The sequence below is a fragment of the Dreissena polymorpha genome, chromosome 5 (assembly GCF_020536995.1).
Source record: "Dreissena polymorpha isolate Duluth1 chromosome 5, UMN_Dpol_1.0, whole genome shotgun sequence".
NCBI classification, from domain to species: domain Eukaryota; kingdom Metazoa; phylum Mollusca; class Bivalvia; order Myida; family Dreissenidae; genus Dreissena; species Dreissena polymorpha.
Window position 1 is genome coordinate 64417977 of NC_068359.1, and position 19304 is coordinate 64437280.

A 19304-nucleotide genomic window follows, 5' to 3' on the forward strand; every position below is an offset into this window, starting at 1 on the left:
CTTTGTCGAGCAGTTATCATCATCGCGGCGCTCATAAGCGATCACGTCGTCACTCACGGAGACTGTATTCCAAAAAATCTCGATCTCATCGCAGCCGATCCACATCTCGACAGCGCAGCCGATCCAGATCTCGACATTGCAGGAAACGAGGACGTCGGCAACGTTCACGTAGACAGCATCGGACTTACCATACGTATAGTCGTTCACCATCGTGTTCCGTTATGGAATCGCATGTTTCCATGCCAAATGTGTCGGTTCCAACGTTGACTGCCACACGTATTGCATCTTCAGGAGCTCATCTCACTACTACGGCGTCAGTGTCAACACCACGGGTATCATCTACAGTATCTAGTTGTGTACCCCCTACAGCTACCCTGTCGAATCCTGATACACTATGGATACAGAATTCGGCGGGACATTTTGTACCGGTCAATGCTGATAATTTACCTTCTTCCGGTTTACATTATCAGTTTACTGACGTCGGGGATGATCATTCGCTGTTACCAGACAATTACAATCCGGTACAAGATATTCTCACTTCTGTTCCTGCTGATTCTATACAAACCGCTGGTGTTGTAGAGAGTGAGGCTGATTCAGATGCAGAATCTAATGTTGAGACGGATCAATATTCGCTCCGATTGGTCAGATCTATGAACTGATGTTTCGTACTCTTGGTGAAGATTACTGTCCAAGACCTGCTGAACTGTCTTCAAATGCGACGATTTCTGTGACAGAACAACTTTTTGGTACATTTGATCCCAACAGGGTTATTAAGTCGACGGCTCGTCCTGACCCACGACTTCCCATTGGTTCTACTGTTCTATCTGTTCTTCAATCATTGGAATCAGCTAATAAGACTATTCCAAAACGAGGAGAAACATGAAAAATTCCTAAGGAACTAGCTGATCCAAAACACCAGGAAGGTAGTAAAAGTTACAAACCTCCTGTACCACATGCAACATCTTGGTTGGATTTTTCAAAACTTCCGGTTCCAGATCCGGACATAAGCAAGCTATCTCTTGTAATGCCAAGTGGTTCCAATTCAGTTTCTGTTCCGTTTTCAATGTTGGAAACTTGGGAAATGAGGGAACGTAGATCATTAGGTTTGACTAACCAAATTGACTTCATGCTAGCGACAATTTTACAAATGGTGTGTGATTGGTCGGAATCTGTTCCGGAGGAACTCCGTGATTTGTTAATTCATCTCTCACGGACCACACTGGCCTTATCTCACACTTCTGCTTCTTCAATGTCCGAGATGCTAAGGATTCGTAGAGATCTTATCCTTACTTCTTTACCTAAAGATTTTCTGTTGGAACCTGGTATGAACTCGCTCAGAACAGCTCCTCTCACATCAGGGTTTCTTTTTGGTGGAAGGATACAAGAAGCAATCACAGCTGACAAGGATGACCAACTTCATGCTTCTTTAGCTAGAAACAACTCTGGACAACGCCAAGGGGTCTTTAAGCATCCTGCTTCTAGGCCACCAGCAGTTCCAGCATTCAAGACGGCTAAGAGAAATAACCTTTTCTCTAAAAAGCCTTCTTTTAATCCACGGTCAGGTCCTAATAGGCAGTCTTCCTATAACAGACCTTCTTTGTCACACAAGTCTTCTAATAAAGATTCTGGGAAAAAGGGCAAACCCAAGCCGGGACAGAGGAATTTCAAACCTTCTACCGGCAGGGGCGCACCTCCTGCTTATCAGCCCTAGGTCCCTTCCCTTTCTACCGCCACAACCTCCGATGCCGGAAATACCAGTCGGGGCCAGACTTTTCCACTTCTCAAATCGATGGCTTCAAATTACTTCAGACGCATGGGTTCATTCTCTTGTGACAAAAGGCCTGACTTTTCAATTCGAAAAAAGGCCTCCACTTTCTCGCGTCACTATAGAGCTGGTATCTCGGCATCCACATATTCCAGAGTCCATTCTCGGGCTCTTGGAAAAACAGGCGGTAGAAAGGGTTCAAGATCCTTATTCTCCAGGATTTTACAGTCGTCTTTTTCTTGTTCAAAAGAAAAATGGTTCCTGGAGACCAGTAATAGATTTAAAAGTGTTCAACATGTATCTCCTCAAACCAACTTTCAAAATGGAGACTCCTTCTTTCATACGGGAATCCATCAAACCCCTGCACTGGGGGGTGTCTTTGGATCTGGAAGATGCTTACTTCCATGTTCCTATACATCCCAACTACCGAAAGTACTTGCGATTCGCCTTTCAAGGCCAAGTCTACCAGTTCCGGTCTATGCCTTTCGGGTTGGCGACAGCCCCACGAGTTTTTACCAAACTAATGTCGGCAGTCGGATCACACCTCAGAGTTCACGGGATTATTCTTCTTCAGTATTTCGACGACTGGCTCTTACACCAGCTCGATCGTCAATTGCTTCTGTACAGCCTAGAATTCTCTTGGAAGGAGCTCCTCTAACGAGGGCTCCTTCTCAATGCAGACAAATCAGACCTCATTCCTTCACAGGACTTTACGTTTGTGGGAATGAATTTCTTGACCCACATCAATCGGGTCAGAGTGTCTATTCAACGTATATCAGACCTTCTGATGAAGGTCAACTGGGTTTTGTCCCAATCTCATATAACAGCTCAAGAATTCCTCTCTCTCAACGGTATCCTGAGCTCAGTAGCAGACTTTGTGCAGTTGGGACGTTCTCTTCCTACGTCCTCTTCAGCACTATCTCTCAGCTTGTTGGAAATGGTCTCCAGGCAATCTATTAACACAGATTCCAATCCTTCCCTCCTTAAGGTCTCATCTTCAGTGGTGGCTAGACGAGGAGACTCTGTTGGCAGGAGTACCCCTTCTTCCCCCGCAACCGTCATTATATCTAATAACGGATGCGAGCAAGGAAGGGTGGGGTGCTCACCTGGAACCTCTCAGTCTGATAATTTCAGGGTTGTGGTCTCATCAGGAATCTCACCTTCATATCAACAATCTAGAAATGCGAGCAGTATTTCTAGCTGTATCTCATTTCCAATCACATCTTCGAGACTCTTGTGTGATGGTGTCAACAGACAACACATCTGTGGTGGCTTACATCCAGGCACAGGGGGGAACACATTCTCAATCCCTGTATCTGGAAACCAGAAAATTACTTGTTCTTTGCAAAACACTCAACATTCATCTGCTGGCAAAATATATACCAGGTCGCCTCAACGCCCTGGCGGATGGTTTGTCTCGCAAACACCAGTTACTTCCATCGGAGTGGACACTTCATCAAGAAGTGACCAACCAGATCTTTTTCAAGTTCGGTTATCCCCTGGTCGATCTATTTGCAACCAGACACAATCACAGACTTTATGTGAGTCCAGTTTACGATCCAGCAGCGAGGAATCTTCCTCACAGGTCAGATCTTCTGTCTCAAAGCGGCAGACTACATGCGGACCCAAAAATGTTCCACTTACACGTCTGGCCGTTATCAGGCAATCTTTGCAGAAGAAATGTTTTTCTGTCAGGGCTTCAACCCTCGTTGCTTCGGCAAGGAGAAAATCCACCAGAGCAGTCTATGATGCTCGTTGGAAACTCTTCTTCAATTGGTGTTTTCGAGGGAAAGTTAATCCCCTCAATCCCTCTGCTAGACGAATAGCGGATTTTCTCATTTATCTTTTTGATGATAAGAAACTTTCTCTTAGTTCCATCAAAGGATACAGATCTATGATTTCGCATACATTGGCTTTCACTAAGTCTTCACAAGTCTGTGCTGATCCAGCTATTTCAGAACTTGTTCGAGCTATGGAACTTAGTCGTCCTGTATCTCGTACACTTGCTCCTAAATGGGATTTAGCTTGTGTGCTTGGTTCCCTTATTAAGGCTCCCTATGAACCTCTTGATCAGGCTTCATTACAATTCCTAACATGGAAGACCGTTTTCCTTCTTACTATGGCTTCAGCCAAACGGAGAAGTGAAATTCATGCTCTTTCTATCGAGGATAGTCATCTTCGTTTTGACTCTTCTGATGGTTCTGTTACATTGTTGTGTCAGTCAGGATTCCTTGCTAAAAATCAACTCCCCTCTATGGCTTCCAAACCCTTCAAAGTTCCAAGTCTATCTAGAACTTGTGGACATGAAGATGATGATAGACTCCTTTGCCCGGTCAGGGCTTTGAAGTTCTACCTTAAAAAGGTAAAGTCTATTCGAGGTACTCGCAAGAGACTTTTCATTCCATTAAAAGGGAGGGGCGATGTGTCTGCGGCTTCTATTTCTCGTTGGATAGCCTCGACTATAAGGAAAGCTTATTCTTCTCTTTCATCGAGGGCTTTATCCCTGTTTAAGATAAGACCGCATGAATTAAGAGCTCTTTCGGCTTCGTGGGCTTATATTAATCAGACCCCACTATCTGAAGTGCTTCAAGCTGCTTTCTGGAGGAATCCGACCACCTTCTCCTCTTTTTATCTTCGTTCTCTTGAGTGCCAACAAGACAATTTGTATAAGTTGGGTCCTCTTGTAGTGGCTCAAACTGTAGTTTCTTCTATGGCGTAAGTACACTGGTGCCATCCGAGAATTAAGTACTATACTGTACTAACAAAGATTATAAGAGGACTTGATTCTACTATCTCTGGCTGTAAACCCTCTATATGGGTTTTGCTGTGATGGGGAAAAAATATGCGAACCTTCCCGCCGCAGCTGCAAAATCAGCTAGAGATAACAGGTAACGTATTTATGATATTAAAACAAATTTTCTTAAGTAAAATTCATTTTAATTATTAAATACTTACCTGTTATCGGTAAGTCCCACCTCCCACCCCGCTCATCGCCTTTTTATGTTTGCGTAAAGGAAAGATGAGTTGTGGTTCTTGATTTCCTGTTAGGTTGCATTGTACTATGTTTAACCTGATTTGGATTCTTATAGAGGTGGACGATTCCCAGCGCTTGAATATTTTCCGGATGAAATAACTCCCTTGGAAAGGGGTAAGCTAGAGATAACAGGTAAGTATTTAATAATTAAAATGAATTTTACTTAAGAAAATTTGTTTTAATAAACAATCAATAAATTATGTTTAGTTGTATTGTAACATTCTTCTTACAATTTATTGTATAACTTCTCTATGGAATTTTTAATTTCGTATTTTATACTGTTAAGCACTTTGTTGAAACAAGCGAGCAACATTTTGCGATGCTACATTGTTATTATGTGTTATATTGCCCTCATGAACATATATATGATATATTTTTATGTCCCCCACCACTATGGTGGGGGACATATTGTTTTTGCCCTGTCTGTCTGTTGGTTTGTTTGCTCCAACTTTAACATTTTGCCATAACTTTTGCAATATTGAAGATAGCAACTTCATATTTGGCATGCATGTGTATCTCATAGAGATGCACAATTTGAGTGGTGAAACGTAAAGGTCATCCTTCAAGGTCAAAGGTCAAATATATAGCTCCAAAGCGGTGCAGAAGGGGACATAGTGTTTCCGACAAACACATTTCTTGTTAATTATTACTATCAATATCATTATTATTGTTAACCAGGTTTTCCGAAGGAAAAAACTGGTTATTAGATTGGCGAATGTCGGCGGGCGGGTGGGCTGGTGGGCGGGCGGAACAAGCTTGTCAGGGCCATAAGTTTGTCGTTCATTGTCAGATATTAAAATCATTTGGAACATTTGTTCACCATCATTAGACGGTGTGTCGCGCGAAAGAATGACATCGATATCTCCAAGGTCAAGGTCACACTTTGAGTTCAAAGGTAAAAAATGGCCATAAATGAGCTTGTCCGGGCCACAACTATGTCATTCATTGTGAGATTTTAAAATCATTTGGCACATTTGTTCACCATCATTGGACGGTGTGTCGCACGAAAGAATTATGTCAATATCTCCAAGGTCAAGGTCGCCACGACTAAAAATAGATTGATTTTGAAACATGTAGGGTAACTTTGAACAATCAGTAACAATGCACATTTTGAGTTGGTCTCCTTTATCAGACTTTTTTTTTTCAAATTGAAATCAAGGTCGCCACGAGTAAATAAAAGATTGAATCTTACACAAGGGGGGTAACAATGCACATTTTGAATTGTCTCCCTTTATCAGATTTTTTTTTTCAAATTGAAAGCCTGGTTTTGTGACAATTTTGTCCCTTGTTATTCTTATTCTTATTGCCATGCACTAAATGTTTGTTTGTTACATAACAAGTAGGTCTTACAACTGATATTTATTGACATTTGGGAACAGTCTGTCCAATAATTTCCCTTAGCATGGACCTTGGGCAACAGTTAAACAAATGTACTTTCTACTTTTTGAAAACAGATGGACTGTCCCAAAATGTCAATGAAAAACCTATGTTATGTTAAAAATGCATTTATCAATTATGGTCATTACTAAATAAGTTTTTTTTCTGCTGTAATGTAAATTATAGCCAATATTGCTCATATATCCAAACAAGTTGTATATCCTTGTGAAGTTAAATTTCAGTTGTTTTTGATCTTCCAATATTGTAGTATAAAAGGTCCATGTTCAGTCTGAAATATGTTGGTTAACAAACGAAGAGCAATGGGTTGTCATATAAAGATGATGCTTGGAATACCAAACACTTAAGCCGATTTTCATGTTGTTCGGTATTATGAGCACTTGATGTAGATGTATACTACTTCTTACATTTTCTCGGATATAAAACTATTCCATTGGATACTGAAAGAAGTTACTGCGTGAACAAATATGCAATCAACTACCCCTAATTCCTAACACTGCTCCTAGTACCGAACATATCTGCTCCAAATTCCGAACGGTTTGAGTTTTTTTAAAAAACAACAACAACACAAACAATTGCATGTAATCAGTACTGATATTCAGTCATGGACTATTTTAAGGTACAAATGTACAAGTGCAATATAATCATAAACACAACACATAAAACACAAACACATGTTTTAAAGAACAATCATGATACATCTTCAAAGAGCAATTATTCTGCCCACTGTCCTTAAACACCTATATGCACTACAATGTTAACTGGTATTGGACACACGTATTGAGATGTTTTCAGATAGTAAATGGCACTGATTTAGCAGCATTTGCATTCAAATGGGAGTTCATCTGAGCTTTCTATGAGCTCATCTGAAACGCAGGCAAAATGAAAGCGCCTGAGGCAATGAGTGCTCTCAACAAATTCATTATATGGTTTATTACACTGGAAACAATCAGTTAATTTGACGGTTATGTTGTCATCTGAGTCAGAGGCCTCTATATCTCGCAAGATCTGCACTGCTTCTTGTACTTTCCTTTTTTTCTGTTCAGTCCTCTTTTTATTTGCATCTTCTCTGTCCTTTTGTTTCTTTTCAGGCCTGGCTTTTTTTCTCTTAGATATTCATCTTTCTTTAGTTTCTTCTGCAACCTTTCTGTCTGACATTGCTGTTTTTCTTGAAGTTCTGCTTCTTTCTTTGCCTCTTTTTCTTTCATCCATTCCATTTAACTATCACCAGTTATGCATTATGGCATTATTGTTCTATGTGTCTTTGCTTTCTTTTGATCAGTTCTTGGCAGTACCATATATATATTGAAAGGTGAAATTGCATCACCACAACTTTGAGAGATTCAGGGGAGGAGGCTAAACCTGTTACAAAAGACGTTGCAACTTCAGGGGTTGCAAGTGCAGGGGCGGCCACAGGGGTGGCCACAGGGGTTGCGACTGCAGGGGCTACCACAGGGGTTGCAACTGCAGAGGCGGCCACAGGGGTTGCAAGTGCAGGGGCCGCCACAGGGTTTGCGAATGCAGGGGCTGCCACAGGGGTTGCAACTGCAGAGTTGCCCGCAAGGGATTCAACTGCGGATGCTGCCTCTGGGGTTGCGACTGCAGAGGCTACAACAGGTGCTGCAACTGCTGTAGCTGGTGTCATAACCATTGATGAATCCGTAGCCGTTACAGCAGTAACTTAATTGAAAACTGTGCTTGGGGCAAGCTTTGCGGATGACGACACTTTTTGCGGATTCCATGGACAAATCCCAGCTTCTTGAAAGTCTTTGACAGCTACATTTATAATCCAGTCTTTATTGAACTTGGTGATAACATTTCTTGTAATGATATCTTGGAGTAGTTTGAAAATGGTTCCATTCTGTTGAAAAGAATGGCCACTAGGGGGTTGGGCATTTTTCCTAATTTGGCTATGGTATACCTTGTAAACACTCTAAAAGTTACATTTATAGTTTAATCTTCATGACACTTGGTCAGAACATTTGTTTTTATTAATGATGTATTGGGCTGCACAAAACAGGTCAGTTCATTTGTTTCTCAGGGGAGCGACTTATGGCCTTTCAGGCCCTCTTGTTAGGTCCATGTTTCACATTTAAAAGACTTACATTTCCCATTTCATGACTAACATTTCACAAAAGTCTGTTCACATTTTAGTTTACATATTTTCTGATTTCAGGCCATAGACGTACTTCGCACAGTGGCCCGCTGCTCAGGAGACTTTGTGAAGCATCGGGTGACAAAGGATGTGCTACCCAAGCTGGCTTCATTTCTCCAGAACCAATCCGAGATCAGCGTACACGCTGGGGCCTCTTACCAGTTCACTGTCAACTATAAACTGCAGCTTGCCATATTGAACAACATCAGCTCCATTGCTCAAATGGTAAGCCTTTTTTTAGGAAAATAGGGCTTAATGCATGTGCATTAAGTATCGTCCCATATTAGACTACATTTTCTGCCTTGGTGGATTTTAAAGTTAAAGGAAGTCTCTTCCAAAGTAAAATCAAGTCTATGCAGAAACAGTTGTCCCAGATTAGCCTGTGCATACAGCATAGGCTTATTTGGAACTACACTTAAAGCACATGATGTAAGCCCTGTTTTCCGAGAGTGAGTGCAGCTCAGGAATTAGTTAAAGAGAATGAGATTTATTTTGATTTTAGAAGTATTAAGCAAAATAATAAAAGTTTGAACCTTATTTTTAGGTGCTGATCTGTGATCGCGAGTCTCTATTATTGAATCTATCTATTAGCCAATCTTGTTTTTAGGCATGTATCAAGGGAAGTAATCTGGACTTGATCACCACAAGTTGCCTCCCTTACCTACATATCCGACAGCCAAGCACTTTACAGAAGGTATGTTGTTTTGTTATGTGTGTTAACCCTTTCCCCCAGTTGAAGCAAAGTGAAAATGGCTATGTGCAAACAGCATATAACCAGATCAGCCTGCGAGTAACTCACAGTCTGTTCAGGTTTCATGCTGTTTGCTGCTCAACAGATGATTTTCCGTATCTAAGTAGTAAAGAGTTAAACCCTATTTTCTTAGACGGTGGCTCATATATGAACATAATTCTTGTTCCTACTTCGTATAATTACCTTCCAGGTATGTAGGGAGTGCTGCTGTGAATTTGTGTCATGTTCTGAGAAAATTTGGCTTAATGCATGTGCATAAAGTGTCGTCCCAGATTAGCCTGTGCAGTCCGCACAGGCTAATCAGGGACGACACTTTCCGCTTTTATGACATTTTTCGTTTAAATGAAGTCTCTTCTTAGCAAAAATCCAATTTAGGCGGAAAGTGTCGTCCCTGATTAGCCTGTGCGGACTGCACAGGCTAATCTGGGACGACACTTTACGCACATGCATTATTCCCAGTTTTCTCAGAACGCGACTCATATGATCCTTGCTCTCGGAAAACAGGGCTTAATGCATCATTGCATGGGCCGTAAAACAGACCTAATCCTAAAGCAAACAGACCCAATCCCAAACTGAAGTTATAAAAAATTATCCCAATTTCCAAATCCTAATAATTTATTTTTTGTTTTAGAAAGAAGTGTCTTATGACTTATGATTATAAGACTCTATGTCTCAATTTTTTTTTTAAACAACCTACAAAATATATAACCATAATTTATGTGATTTATATACAAAATGGCCAAGAAAAGACCTGTTGTGTCAATATCTGTTGATAAAAAAACTCCCAAATTGGTCCTTTTTGTCGATAATTTTTTTTCCAATTTTGCCACTTTTATCGATTAAAAAAATCCCCATTTGACTAGACTCTTTTTCACAAAATGGCTGGAAAACCCCCCTGGACACTTTAGGTACAAGCAATTAGCCCTGTTTTACCAGAGTGTTGTTCATATGTACTCATACAATGTTTCTTCTCCTTACTGTTCCTCCGCCAGGCATGCATAGAGTGCTGCCGGGGGCTGATTGACATCGATCCAGACCTGATCTGGCTCAAACTCTGCCCTCTTTTCTGTCCCAAGGCGTATGAACCACCATCAGGCAGCTTCAAACCAATCAGGGTAACATTAGGGAGTATTGAAGAAACTTAAACCAGTTTAGCAGTCGACATTAGTCTGTAATTTTTTAATGCGTACTGTCACTCTTAATGGTTAAAGTTAGTCTTTTTTTATATTTAAAACTTTTGTTTAGAGCTGTTTCATATAGAATTACTATTGATTGTCATTTTGGGGCTTCTGTTGGATTTTGTTTCTTGCAAAGCTCAAAGTAAAAGAGATGAATAATTGAAAAACAGGAGACTTTACATTTAAGGCTATTTTCTTATGACTTCATAGGAGATTTGATGTGTTTTTAATAAATGATGATTTGTAATCACATGCTTTACTTTGTTTTACTTGTAATGTTACTGTTATGAATATGTTTATCTTGAACATGTACAGTATAACACTTAAAGCATTTCATCGGCTACTTTTTGTTTGTCTGACCACTCGGATGACTATTTTTTCATTACTTTAAAAGCATTCAATAATACGATGTGAAACTGGTTGATATAATATTAAAAGTGGAAAGTCATGCCTTATCTGAGACCGATTTACACTTATGCATTGAGCCTTATTTTCAAAGACCACCGGCAGAGGCCAATTTTATGCCCCTGGTAGGGTGGCATATAGCATTTGAACTGTCTGTCAGTCCATCTGAAAACTTTTACATTGGCCATAAATTTTGCAATATTAAAGATAGCAGCTTAATATTTGACATGCATGTGTATAATCTCATGGAGCTGCACATTTTGAGTGGTGAAAGGTCAAGGTCATCCTTAAAGGTCAAAGGTAAAATTTTTCCAAGGGAAGTAACAAGCCTCAAAGGGAGAACATTTCTATTTATCATTTGGCAGTTACAGATAATTTTTACAAGGGAAGTAATTTTTGTAAAGGGATATAATAAAAAAATAAATCAATAAAAGCGGCGCAGTAGGTGGCATTGTGTTTCTGACAAACACATCACTTGTTGTATTTCAGGGCCTGGGCAAGCTGTCCACTAGCAATCCCTACACCGGGAACATCACCCGACTCATGGCGGATACCAAGCTGTTGTAGCAAGCTGTCCACTAGCAATCCCTACACCGGGAACATCACCCGACTCATGGCGGATACCAAGCTGTTGTAGCAAACCTTCACCAGCCATGCCAGATTGTGTTCATGACACTCCTGTATTCCATCCATGACCAACTGTCAAGTACGACTTAAAACAGCTGGATGTGCAAAGCCAGGGATTCCATATGCCATTATGTTTATCTTGCTTTGTGATTAAATTTTAGGCAATTTCATGTAATAAGAATAAAGCAATTCACTATTTAAACTGTAGATTTACATAGATTGCTCTGCCTTTATGATTGTCCCAGGGGTTGAAATGAGCCATGTTTTGGGAAATTGGGGCTCAATTTATGTGCATAAACTGTCGTCCCATGCACTGGCTTATCCTGGGCCCGTATTCACCAACCGATTCTTAGACTTAAGAATAAAGAATAGACTTAGAACCAAGAAAAATGTGTTCAGTTTTTGAATATATACAGGCCTCCACTGGTGATTAACAAAATGTTCTATATGAAGAATAATATAGATAGAGATGTTTACTGCAGTGTTTGACTCAAAATTAAACAAATTCTTGAATATTCTAATTTAATGAATTGTCTTTATTCTTAGACTTAAGTCTAAGGAACGACACTTGCTCCCTGCATTACATTTTGCATTGAAAAGAGACTTCCTTTTCACAAGAAAGCTATAACAACAGTCATCCCTATTAGCCTTTGCATACTGCTAATCTGGAACAACCCTTAATGTACATGCATTAGGCCTCATTTTCCTCATTTTAGAAAGAAATCCTTTATTTAATAATTAGCTCACCTGAGCACCAAATGCTCTTGCTGAGTTTTTGTGGTCAGTCTATGTTTGGCATCATGTGTTAACTTTTATCTCTAACAACTCTTGAGGGCATCTTTAAAACTCGTCTAACAATAAATAGGTGGAATTTTAATCTGGGTCATATGGTGCCCACAAACTAGGGCCCTAGTCATAATAAGAGTCAAATCTTATTTAACCTTGGTTTCAACTCTAGAGGTCACTGTTATGACTCAATCGTGATGAAAGATAGTCAGACTGTTCATCTTAACAAAATCAGGGTCAATTAAGAGTCTAGGTCAAGGGGGGTCAAAAACTGGGTCAACAGGTCAAGTCTTTCATAATTGGCTTAGGGCCTTCAGTCTTTTATACGCTGGAACACAAACTAGATGCAACAATTATATAATGACCTCTATTATTAGACCCAAACTAAATGCTTACTTTTAAAAGGCAGCAGTTTTTGCGGTTTGAGCGTGAAACATGGACAAGATTTTTTAATTGCAATAATCAATTTTAAATTTTTAGTGATCAAACATATTATTTTCACAATTGGTGCAATCGCCAGTGAAACTCATTTTTAGCTTGGCTTTTTTTGGAGAAAACCCGAGGTATTGTCATAGCCTTCTTGTCGTCCCCCGTCCTTGCGTCGTGCTCAAATCTTTACATTGGCTCTAAAATTAAAGTGCTTCCACCTTCAACTTTGTAACTTCATATGTATATGCACCTTGATGAGTTCTACACGCCACGCCCATTTTTGGGTCACTAGGTCAAAGGTCAACGTCACTGTGACCACTAATATAAAACTTAAACTTTGCCTTTAACATCATAGTGCTTCCACCTACAACTTTGAAACTTCAAATGAACATGCACCTTGATGACTTCTACACACCACGCCCATTTTTGGGTCACTAGGTCAAAGGTCAAGGTCACTGTGACCTCTAAAAAAAATAATATGACAAGCTTTCCTTTCGCAGCTGAGCGTGGCACCCGTTATGCGGTGCTCTTGTTATGATAAGGAGTAAATAAAAAAACTATAATTACCTAGACCAACATTTTCTTTACTTATGCTTATTTGTGGGTTTTATTTGTATTTTAACCCTTTCCCACTCAGAAGCAAAGTGAAAATTGCTATGTGCAAACAGCATAAAACCAGAACAGCCTGCGAGTAGCTCTCAGTCTGTTCAGGTTTTATGCAGTTTGCTGCTCATCAGTATCTAATGGTTGGAAATGATGCTTTAAAACTTGAATCAAGTAAAAAAGGTCTTAAATTTATTGAAACTTTTTAAGGCATTATACATGCATGAACATCTGTATCTAAGAGGTAAAGGGTTGATCTTTAGTTGGAGAATACACAGGAATAAAAATAACAGTCGGGCATTGTTTACCCGTTTCATTTAGGTCACTTGTAAAACATGACACATTAAAAACATCAACATTTTCTTAATTATTATTATTTATGGTTTGAAGAGGTGATTTTAAATCTTTGTTACCGATATTTTACCTATAAACCAAAGCAAAGCATGACGATCTGTATTACATTTCTTTGTGGATTATCCTTTCCACTTAATAGTTTCATAAATACCGCTGGATTGAAGAATTGTGCTTGTTGTTTTATTGTAACATTACACTATTTGCAATTCATTCAAAGAATGCAATACAGTGGATAATAAAGGCTGTGTATGACTGTTTTGTTCTTACAAATGTATGAGCCTTGCTTTGGAAAAATGGGGTTAAATGCATGTGCGCAAAGTGTTGTCAAAGATTAGCGCAGGTTAATCAAGATAGACAACTCCGTCTAAACTGAAATTTTGCTCAGAACAGACTTATCTTTTCACAAAAAATAAAAACTGTGTAAAGAATTGTCCTTGATTAGCCTGTGCTAACTAGGACGACGCTAAGCATATGCATTAAGCCCCGTTTTCATACAGCGCGGCCAAATACCAGTATTCGCTGGCCAGATGTTTGAGTCTATCTTTCTGTGTGTTGCTTTATTATATTTTTGTCAATTTCTTTCTTGTTCTTGTGTTCAATGACAATTTATTACTGTGTTGGATTTCGGCATTTGAAAAAAGATATATTGAATTTATTTTTTACATTTAAATTTAGGAGTAATTAAATATAAAAAATAACGTTGGTATTGTTGTTCCTTTTCACGCTGTTATAATTGGTAAACAGAAAATTGTTAAGCGTGACACAAAATCCAACAGAAGCCTGAAATGTTGGAGATGAAAGCCTTCTCTCAGAAATCCTACTTAGAGAAGATTACCTTCGAGAGATCTTGTCCCGATATATGTTATAAGATGACGTTTACTATGCTCATAATCATGGCACTTGTATTGCTACTTGCATTTCCAGGGTGCAGAATCAACGGCGTTTCAGGGGCTTACACACGGGCTGGACAGAATGTAAACACACCGTTTAGAACTTTATTTTTGCAAATATCTCAATTTGTTGAAATACATTTGCAATTATCTTTAGTGCATAAAAGACAGTTTTGCAGATTGTGACGATGGCTTAAGGTATAAGAATACGCGTGAAATCGGTGACAAATTTCACGTTCAATGCGTGAAGCATAACCGTATACATGATTGGAGTAAAAATTGAATTTTTGAACAAGAACACATGTGTATTTAATAAAGTAATTTTGATGTTTTTCAAATTGTCGTAAGCTGCATAAAAATCTGTCTTTTATGCTTCAGTTGAAGTTGTAAAAAAAAATTGTTTTACCGATGTGTTCACATGCATGAACGTTTAATTGGCAACCCCACAAAGTCACGTGACCCTACGCCCTGATTACTTGTGTTGAAAAGAAAAATACATGTTTAATCAAAACATGACACAAATTGATTTTTTAAGATGAATACTCGATAAATCCTGTCGGTATATTAGGCCCTGCACCCATCTGCGGACTGCACATGCTAATCTTGGACGACACTTAACCCTTTCAGCGCCGGAACCGAATTTTAAAGGCATTTGCAAACAGTTTGGATCCAGATGAGACGCCACAAAACGTGGCGTCTCATCAGGATCCAAACTGTTTGCCATTCTGATAGTATTCTTTGAAAAAAAATCGAATAAATGCTAATTTTAGGAATTCTGCAGACGACATTTTAGCAGACGACAATTTCCCAGCATGCAAAGGGTTAACTGACACGCTATAAGCCCTGTTTTTCCAGAGCGAGGCTCATATTTTATTGTCGCTTACACTTATCTCCAGCCAAAACCTGCACATAGCGCACGTTTTTCTGCAGAGCCTTGACATTTAAATACACCGGAGTGCTGGGGATTCCCAGTAATCGATCTGTTATATCCATCAACTTGGAAACCGCGCTGAGCTGCTAATTAAAGTGATATTATGGGCATCTAACAGTTTATATGTGTCTATCGCAACCGTTGTTTATTTTGGTGTTTTCACTTTATGTACACTTATATTTGTGAATGCAGCATCAACATACTAAAACAATATCCCGGAAAGAGAAAAAGTAACGCATTTGATTATCAACCGTACTTTCGTTTGACAACTGATCATGCATGTACGATGTGAACCTAAATTTTGTTTTATTGCAGATTCGTTCATACGACACAAAGACAGAATTTTGTTTTACGGATCATTTCGGCTTAGAGGACTTGTTGAGTCATGTAAAATATCGAATATAAAATATATTTTTATAAACTGGTAGCAAGATGAGTTGCAGATAATTGGTCAGTAACCACATTTTAACTAACTCTTTTGACCTGTTAATTCTTTTCAGCTCAATTCAACAGTGTAAATGCCCATAATATCACTTTAAACGAATAAATCAACGGGTAATTGGTTATAATGGAACAATAGTTGTATTTGAATGGTGTGCTTTCTTAAACGTATCCTTTTATATTAAAAACATTTAATGGAATAAGTTCATATGGTCCGTTTGCGGCAGTAATCGTTTATCACGTAATTCCCTGCACCCGACAAACCCAAATTTCAATAACGCCGTCATTAGACAGTCACACTCAATGCCATGGCATGTTTTTTTATCCAATAACGTGACACTATGACTCACGGGTCTTCGCCTTTGATCTCGCCTCTCATCCATCCACCACCTGCTTGTAGTCTGCCTCTGCGATCATCGATTTGAATCAATTATTGATTGAAAATCCTCGCCAAATTTCGTCGTGAGAAGTTAATGCGTGTGCGTAAAGTGTCGTTCCCGATTAGCCTGTGCATTTCGAACAGGCTAATCAGGGACGACACTTAAAGCTTTTATAGTATTTTTATTTAAAACAGTCTCTTCCAAACAAAAACGTCTGCTACAGTGATCTTCGGATTGATTGGAAAACCTCGGCCAATGTCGTCGTGAGTAGTTAATGACGGCAAGGTATCGGCATTTCGCTGCATGTTGTGTACGATAGCGCCAGTCTGCTAGTAGTGTTCTCTCGTTATGTGGAATTACGTGGTTGATACACGATTATGTCACGCATTAACTGTAGTTTAACCAGTTCAATAATTGGATTTAATTGTACACGATTCATATCATAAAGCATGTTCAAGGTGAGTTTTGTCAATTGACAACGTGTAACCGTTTTTGCGTGTGTTTGCACAAAACAGTGTGATGACTCACCTTTGATGGTATCGATGCGATACCAGATCGCTGTGTATGAGTCTCAATACTTCAAACATAATGCAATGACTAAATTAACAGATACAGATAATTTAAAAGACAGCTGAACTTCTAAACATGGTAAGCGAACAGCCTTAGTATTGTTTATTGGCATGACCCCTATGCCCTTATTAACTTCTATCTAACCGCATGTACTTCTATCTAGCTTTTTAACTTGTTCATTATTCTATCTAACTGTATGCGCACCTATCTAACTGTTTGTGCTGCTATCTGACTTATATGTTTTTGTCTAACTGTATGTACTTCTAACTTAATGCATGAATATCTCTATTGAACTAAGTGTACCTTTATCTAACTGTATATAATAAATATCTAACTGTATGTACAAACATCGTACATATGTTTGTATTTCTATCTAATTGTATGTGCTTTTATCTGACTGTATGTGCTTTTATCTACCAGTGTGCTTCTTTTTTACTGTATGTGCTTCTATTTAACTGTATGTGCTTCTATCTGACTGTTTGTGCTTCTATCTAACAGTATGCGCTTGTATCTAACAGTATGTGCTTCTATCTAACTGTGTGTGATTGTATCTAACAATATGTGCTTCTATCTAACAGTATGTGCTTGTATCTTACAGTATGTGCTTGTATCTAACTGTATGTTCTTCTATCTAACAGTATGTACTTCTATCTAACTGTATGTACTTCTATCAAACTGCATGTACTTTTATCGAACTGTATGTGTTTCTATCTGACTGTATGTGTACTTATCTGACGTTTAGTGCTTCTGTGTGTGCTTCTATTCAAATGTATGTGCTTCTATCTGACTGTATGTGCTTCAATCTAAAGGTATGTGCTTCTATCTAATGTATGGGCTTCTATCTAACTGTATGTGCTTCGCTCTAACTGTATGTGTTTCTATCTGACTGTATGTGCTTCAATCTAAGTGTATGTGCTTCTATGTAATGTATGTGCTTCTATCTGACTGTATGTGCTTGTATCTGACTGTATGTACTTCTATTTGACTCTTTGTGCTTCTATCTAGCTGTATGTGCTTCTGTCTAATTGTATGTGCTTCTATCTGACTGTATGTGCTTCTATCTAACTGTATGTGCTTGTATCTGACTGTGTGTGCTTCTATCTAATGTATGTGCTTCTATCTGACTGTATGCGCTTCTATATGGTTGTATGTGCTTCTATCTAACTGTATGTGCTTCTATCTTACTATATGTGCTTCTATCTAGCTGTATGTGCTTCTATCTGACTGTATGTTCTTCTATCCAACTGTATGTGCTTCTATTTGACTCATGTGCTTCTATCTAATTGTATGTGCTTCTATCAAACTGCATGTACTTCTATCGAACTGTATGTGCTTCTATCTGACATTATGTGCTTTAATCTAACTGTGTGTGATTCTATTCAACTGCATGTGCTTCCATCTGACTGTATGTGCTTCAATCTAACTGTATATACTTCTATCTAACTGTATGTGCTTCTAACTAACTGTATGTGCTACTATCTAACTGGATATGCTTCTATCTTACTGTATGTGCTTCTATCTGGCTGTATGTGCTTCTATCTAACTGTTTGTGCTTCTATCTTACTGTGTGTGCTTCTATCTAACTGTATTTGCTTCTATCAAAGTGTATGTACTTCCATCTAATTGTATGTGCTTCTATCTAACTATATGTGCGTGTATCTAATGTATGTGCTTCTATTTGACTGTATGTGCTTCTATCTGACTGTATGTGCATCTATCTAATTGCATGTGCTTCTATCTAATTGTATCTGCTTCTATCTAATTGTATGTGCTTCTTTCTTACTGTATGTGCTTCTATCTAACTGTATGTGCTTTGTTCTTACTGTATGTGCTTCTAACTAACCGTATGTGCTTCTTTCTTTCTGTTTGTGCTTCTTTCTAACTGTTTGTGATTCTATTTGACTGTATGTGCTTCTTTCTAACTGTATGTGCTTCTATCTAACGGTATGTGCTTCTATCTGACTGTATGTGCTTCTATCTCACTGTATGTGCTTCTATCTAACTGTATGTGCTTCAATTTGACTGTATGTGCTTCTATCTCCGTATGTCCTTTTATCTTACTATATACGCTTCTATCTTACAGTATGTTTTTCTATATTACTCTATATGCTTGTTTATAACTGTATGTGCTTTGATCATACTTTATGTGCTTGGATCTAACTGTATGGGCTTCTTTTTAACTGCATGTGGTTCTATCTAAATGTATGTGATTTAATCTAACTGTATGTGCTTCTATCCAACCGTAAGTTCTTCTATCTAACCGTATGTTTTTCTATCTGTCTGCATGTGCTTCTCTCTAACTGTATGTGCTTCTATCTAACTCAATGTGTTTCTATCTAACTGTGTGGACTTCTATCTAACGGTATGTGCTTCTATCTTACTGTATTTGCTTCTGTCTTATTGTATGTACTTCTTCTCTATATAACTGTACGTGCTTCTATCTAACTGCATATGGTTCTATCTAACTGCATGTGCTTAAATCTAACTATATGTGCTTCTATTTAACCGTATGTTCTTCTATCTAACTGTATGTGCTTCTATCTGACTGTATGTGCTTCTAGCTAACTGTATTTGTATCCATCTAATTGCACGTGCTTCTATTGAAATGTA

General features: G+C 38.7%; 1 protein-coding gene across 1 annotated transcript in view; it reads left to right on the top strand.

Annotated features, from left to right (window-relative positions):
• The window catches only part of LOC127881166 (TELO2-interacting protein 1 homolog), an 86034-nt gene extending 71854 nt beyond the window's left edge, over positions 1 to 14180 (top strand). The window contains exons 20-23 of the mRNA XM_052428848.1: positions 8371 to 8574; positions 8957 to 9043; positions 10093 to 10215; positions 11173 to 14180. Coding sequence (XP_052284808.1) covers positions 8371 to 8574; positions 8957 to 9043; positions 10093 to 10215; positions 11173 to 11250 — 492 coding nt within the window. The 3' untranslated portion in view covers positions 11251 to 14180. The remainder of the gene's footprint in view (positions 1 to 8370; positions 8575 to 8956; positions 9044 to 10092; positions 10216 to 11172) is intronic.
• Positions 14181 to 19304: the final 5124 nt, after the last annotated feature.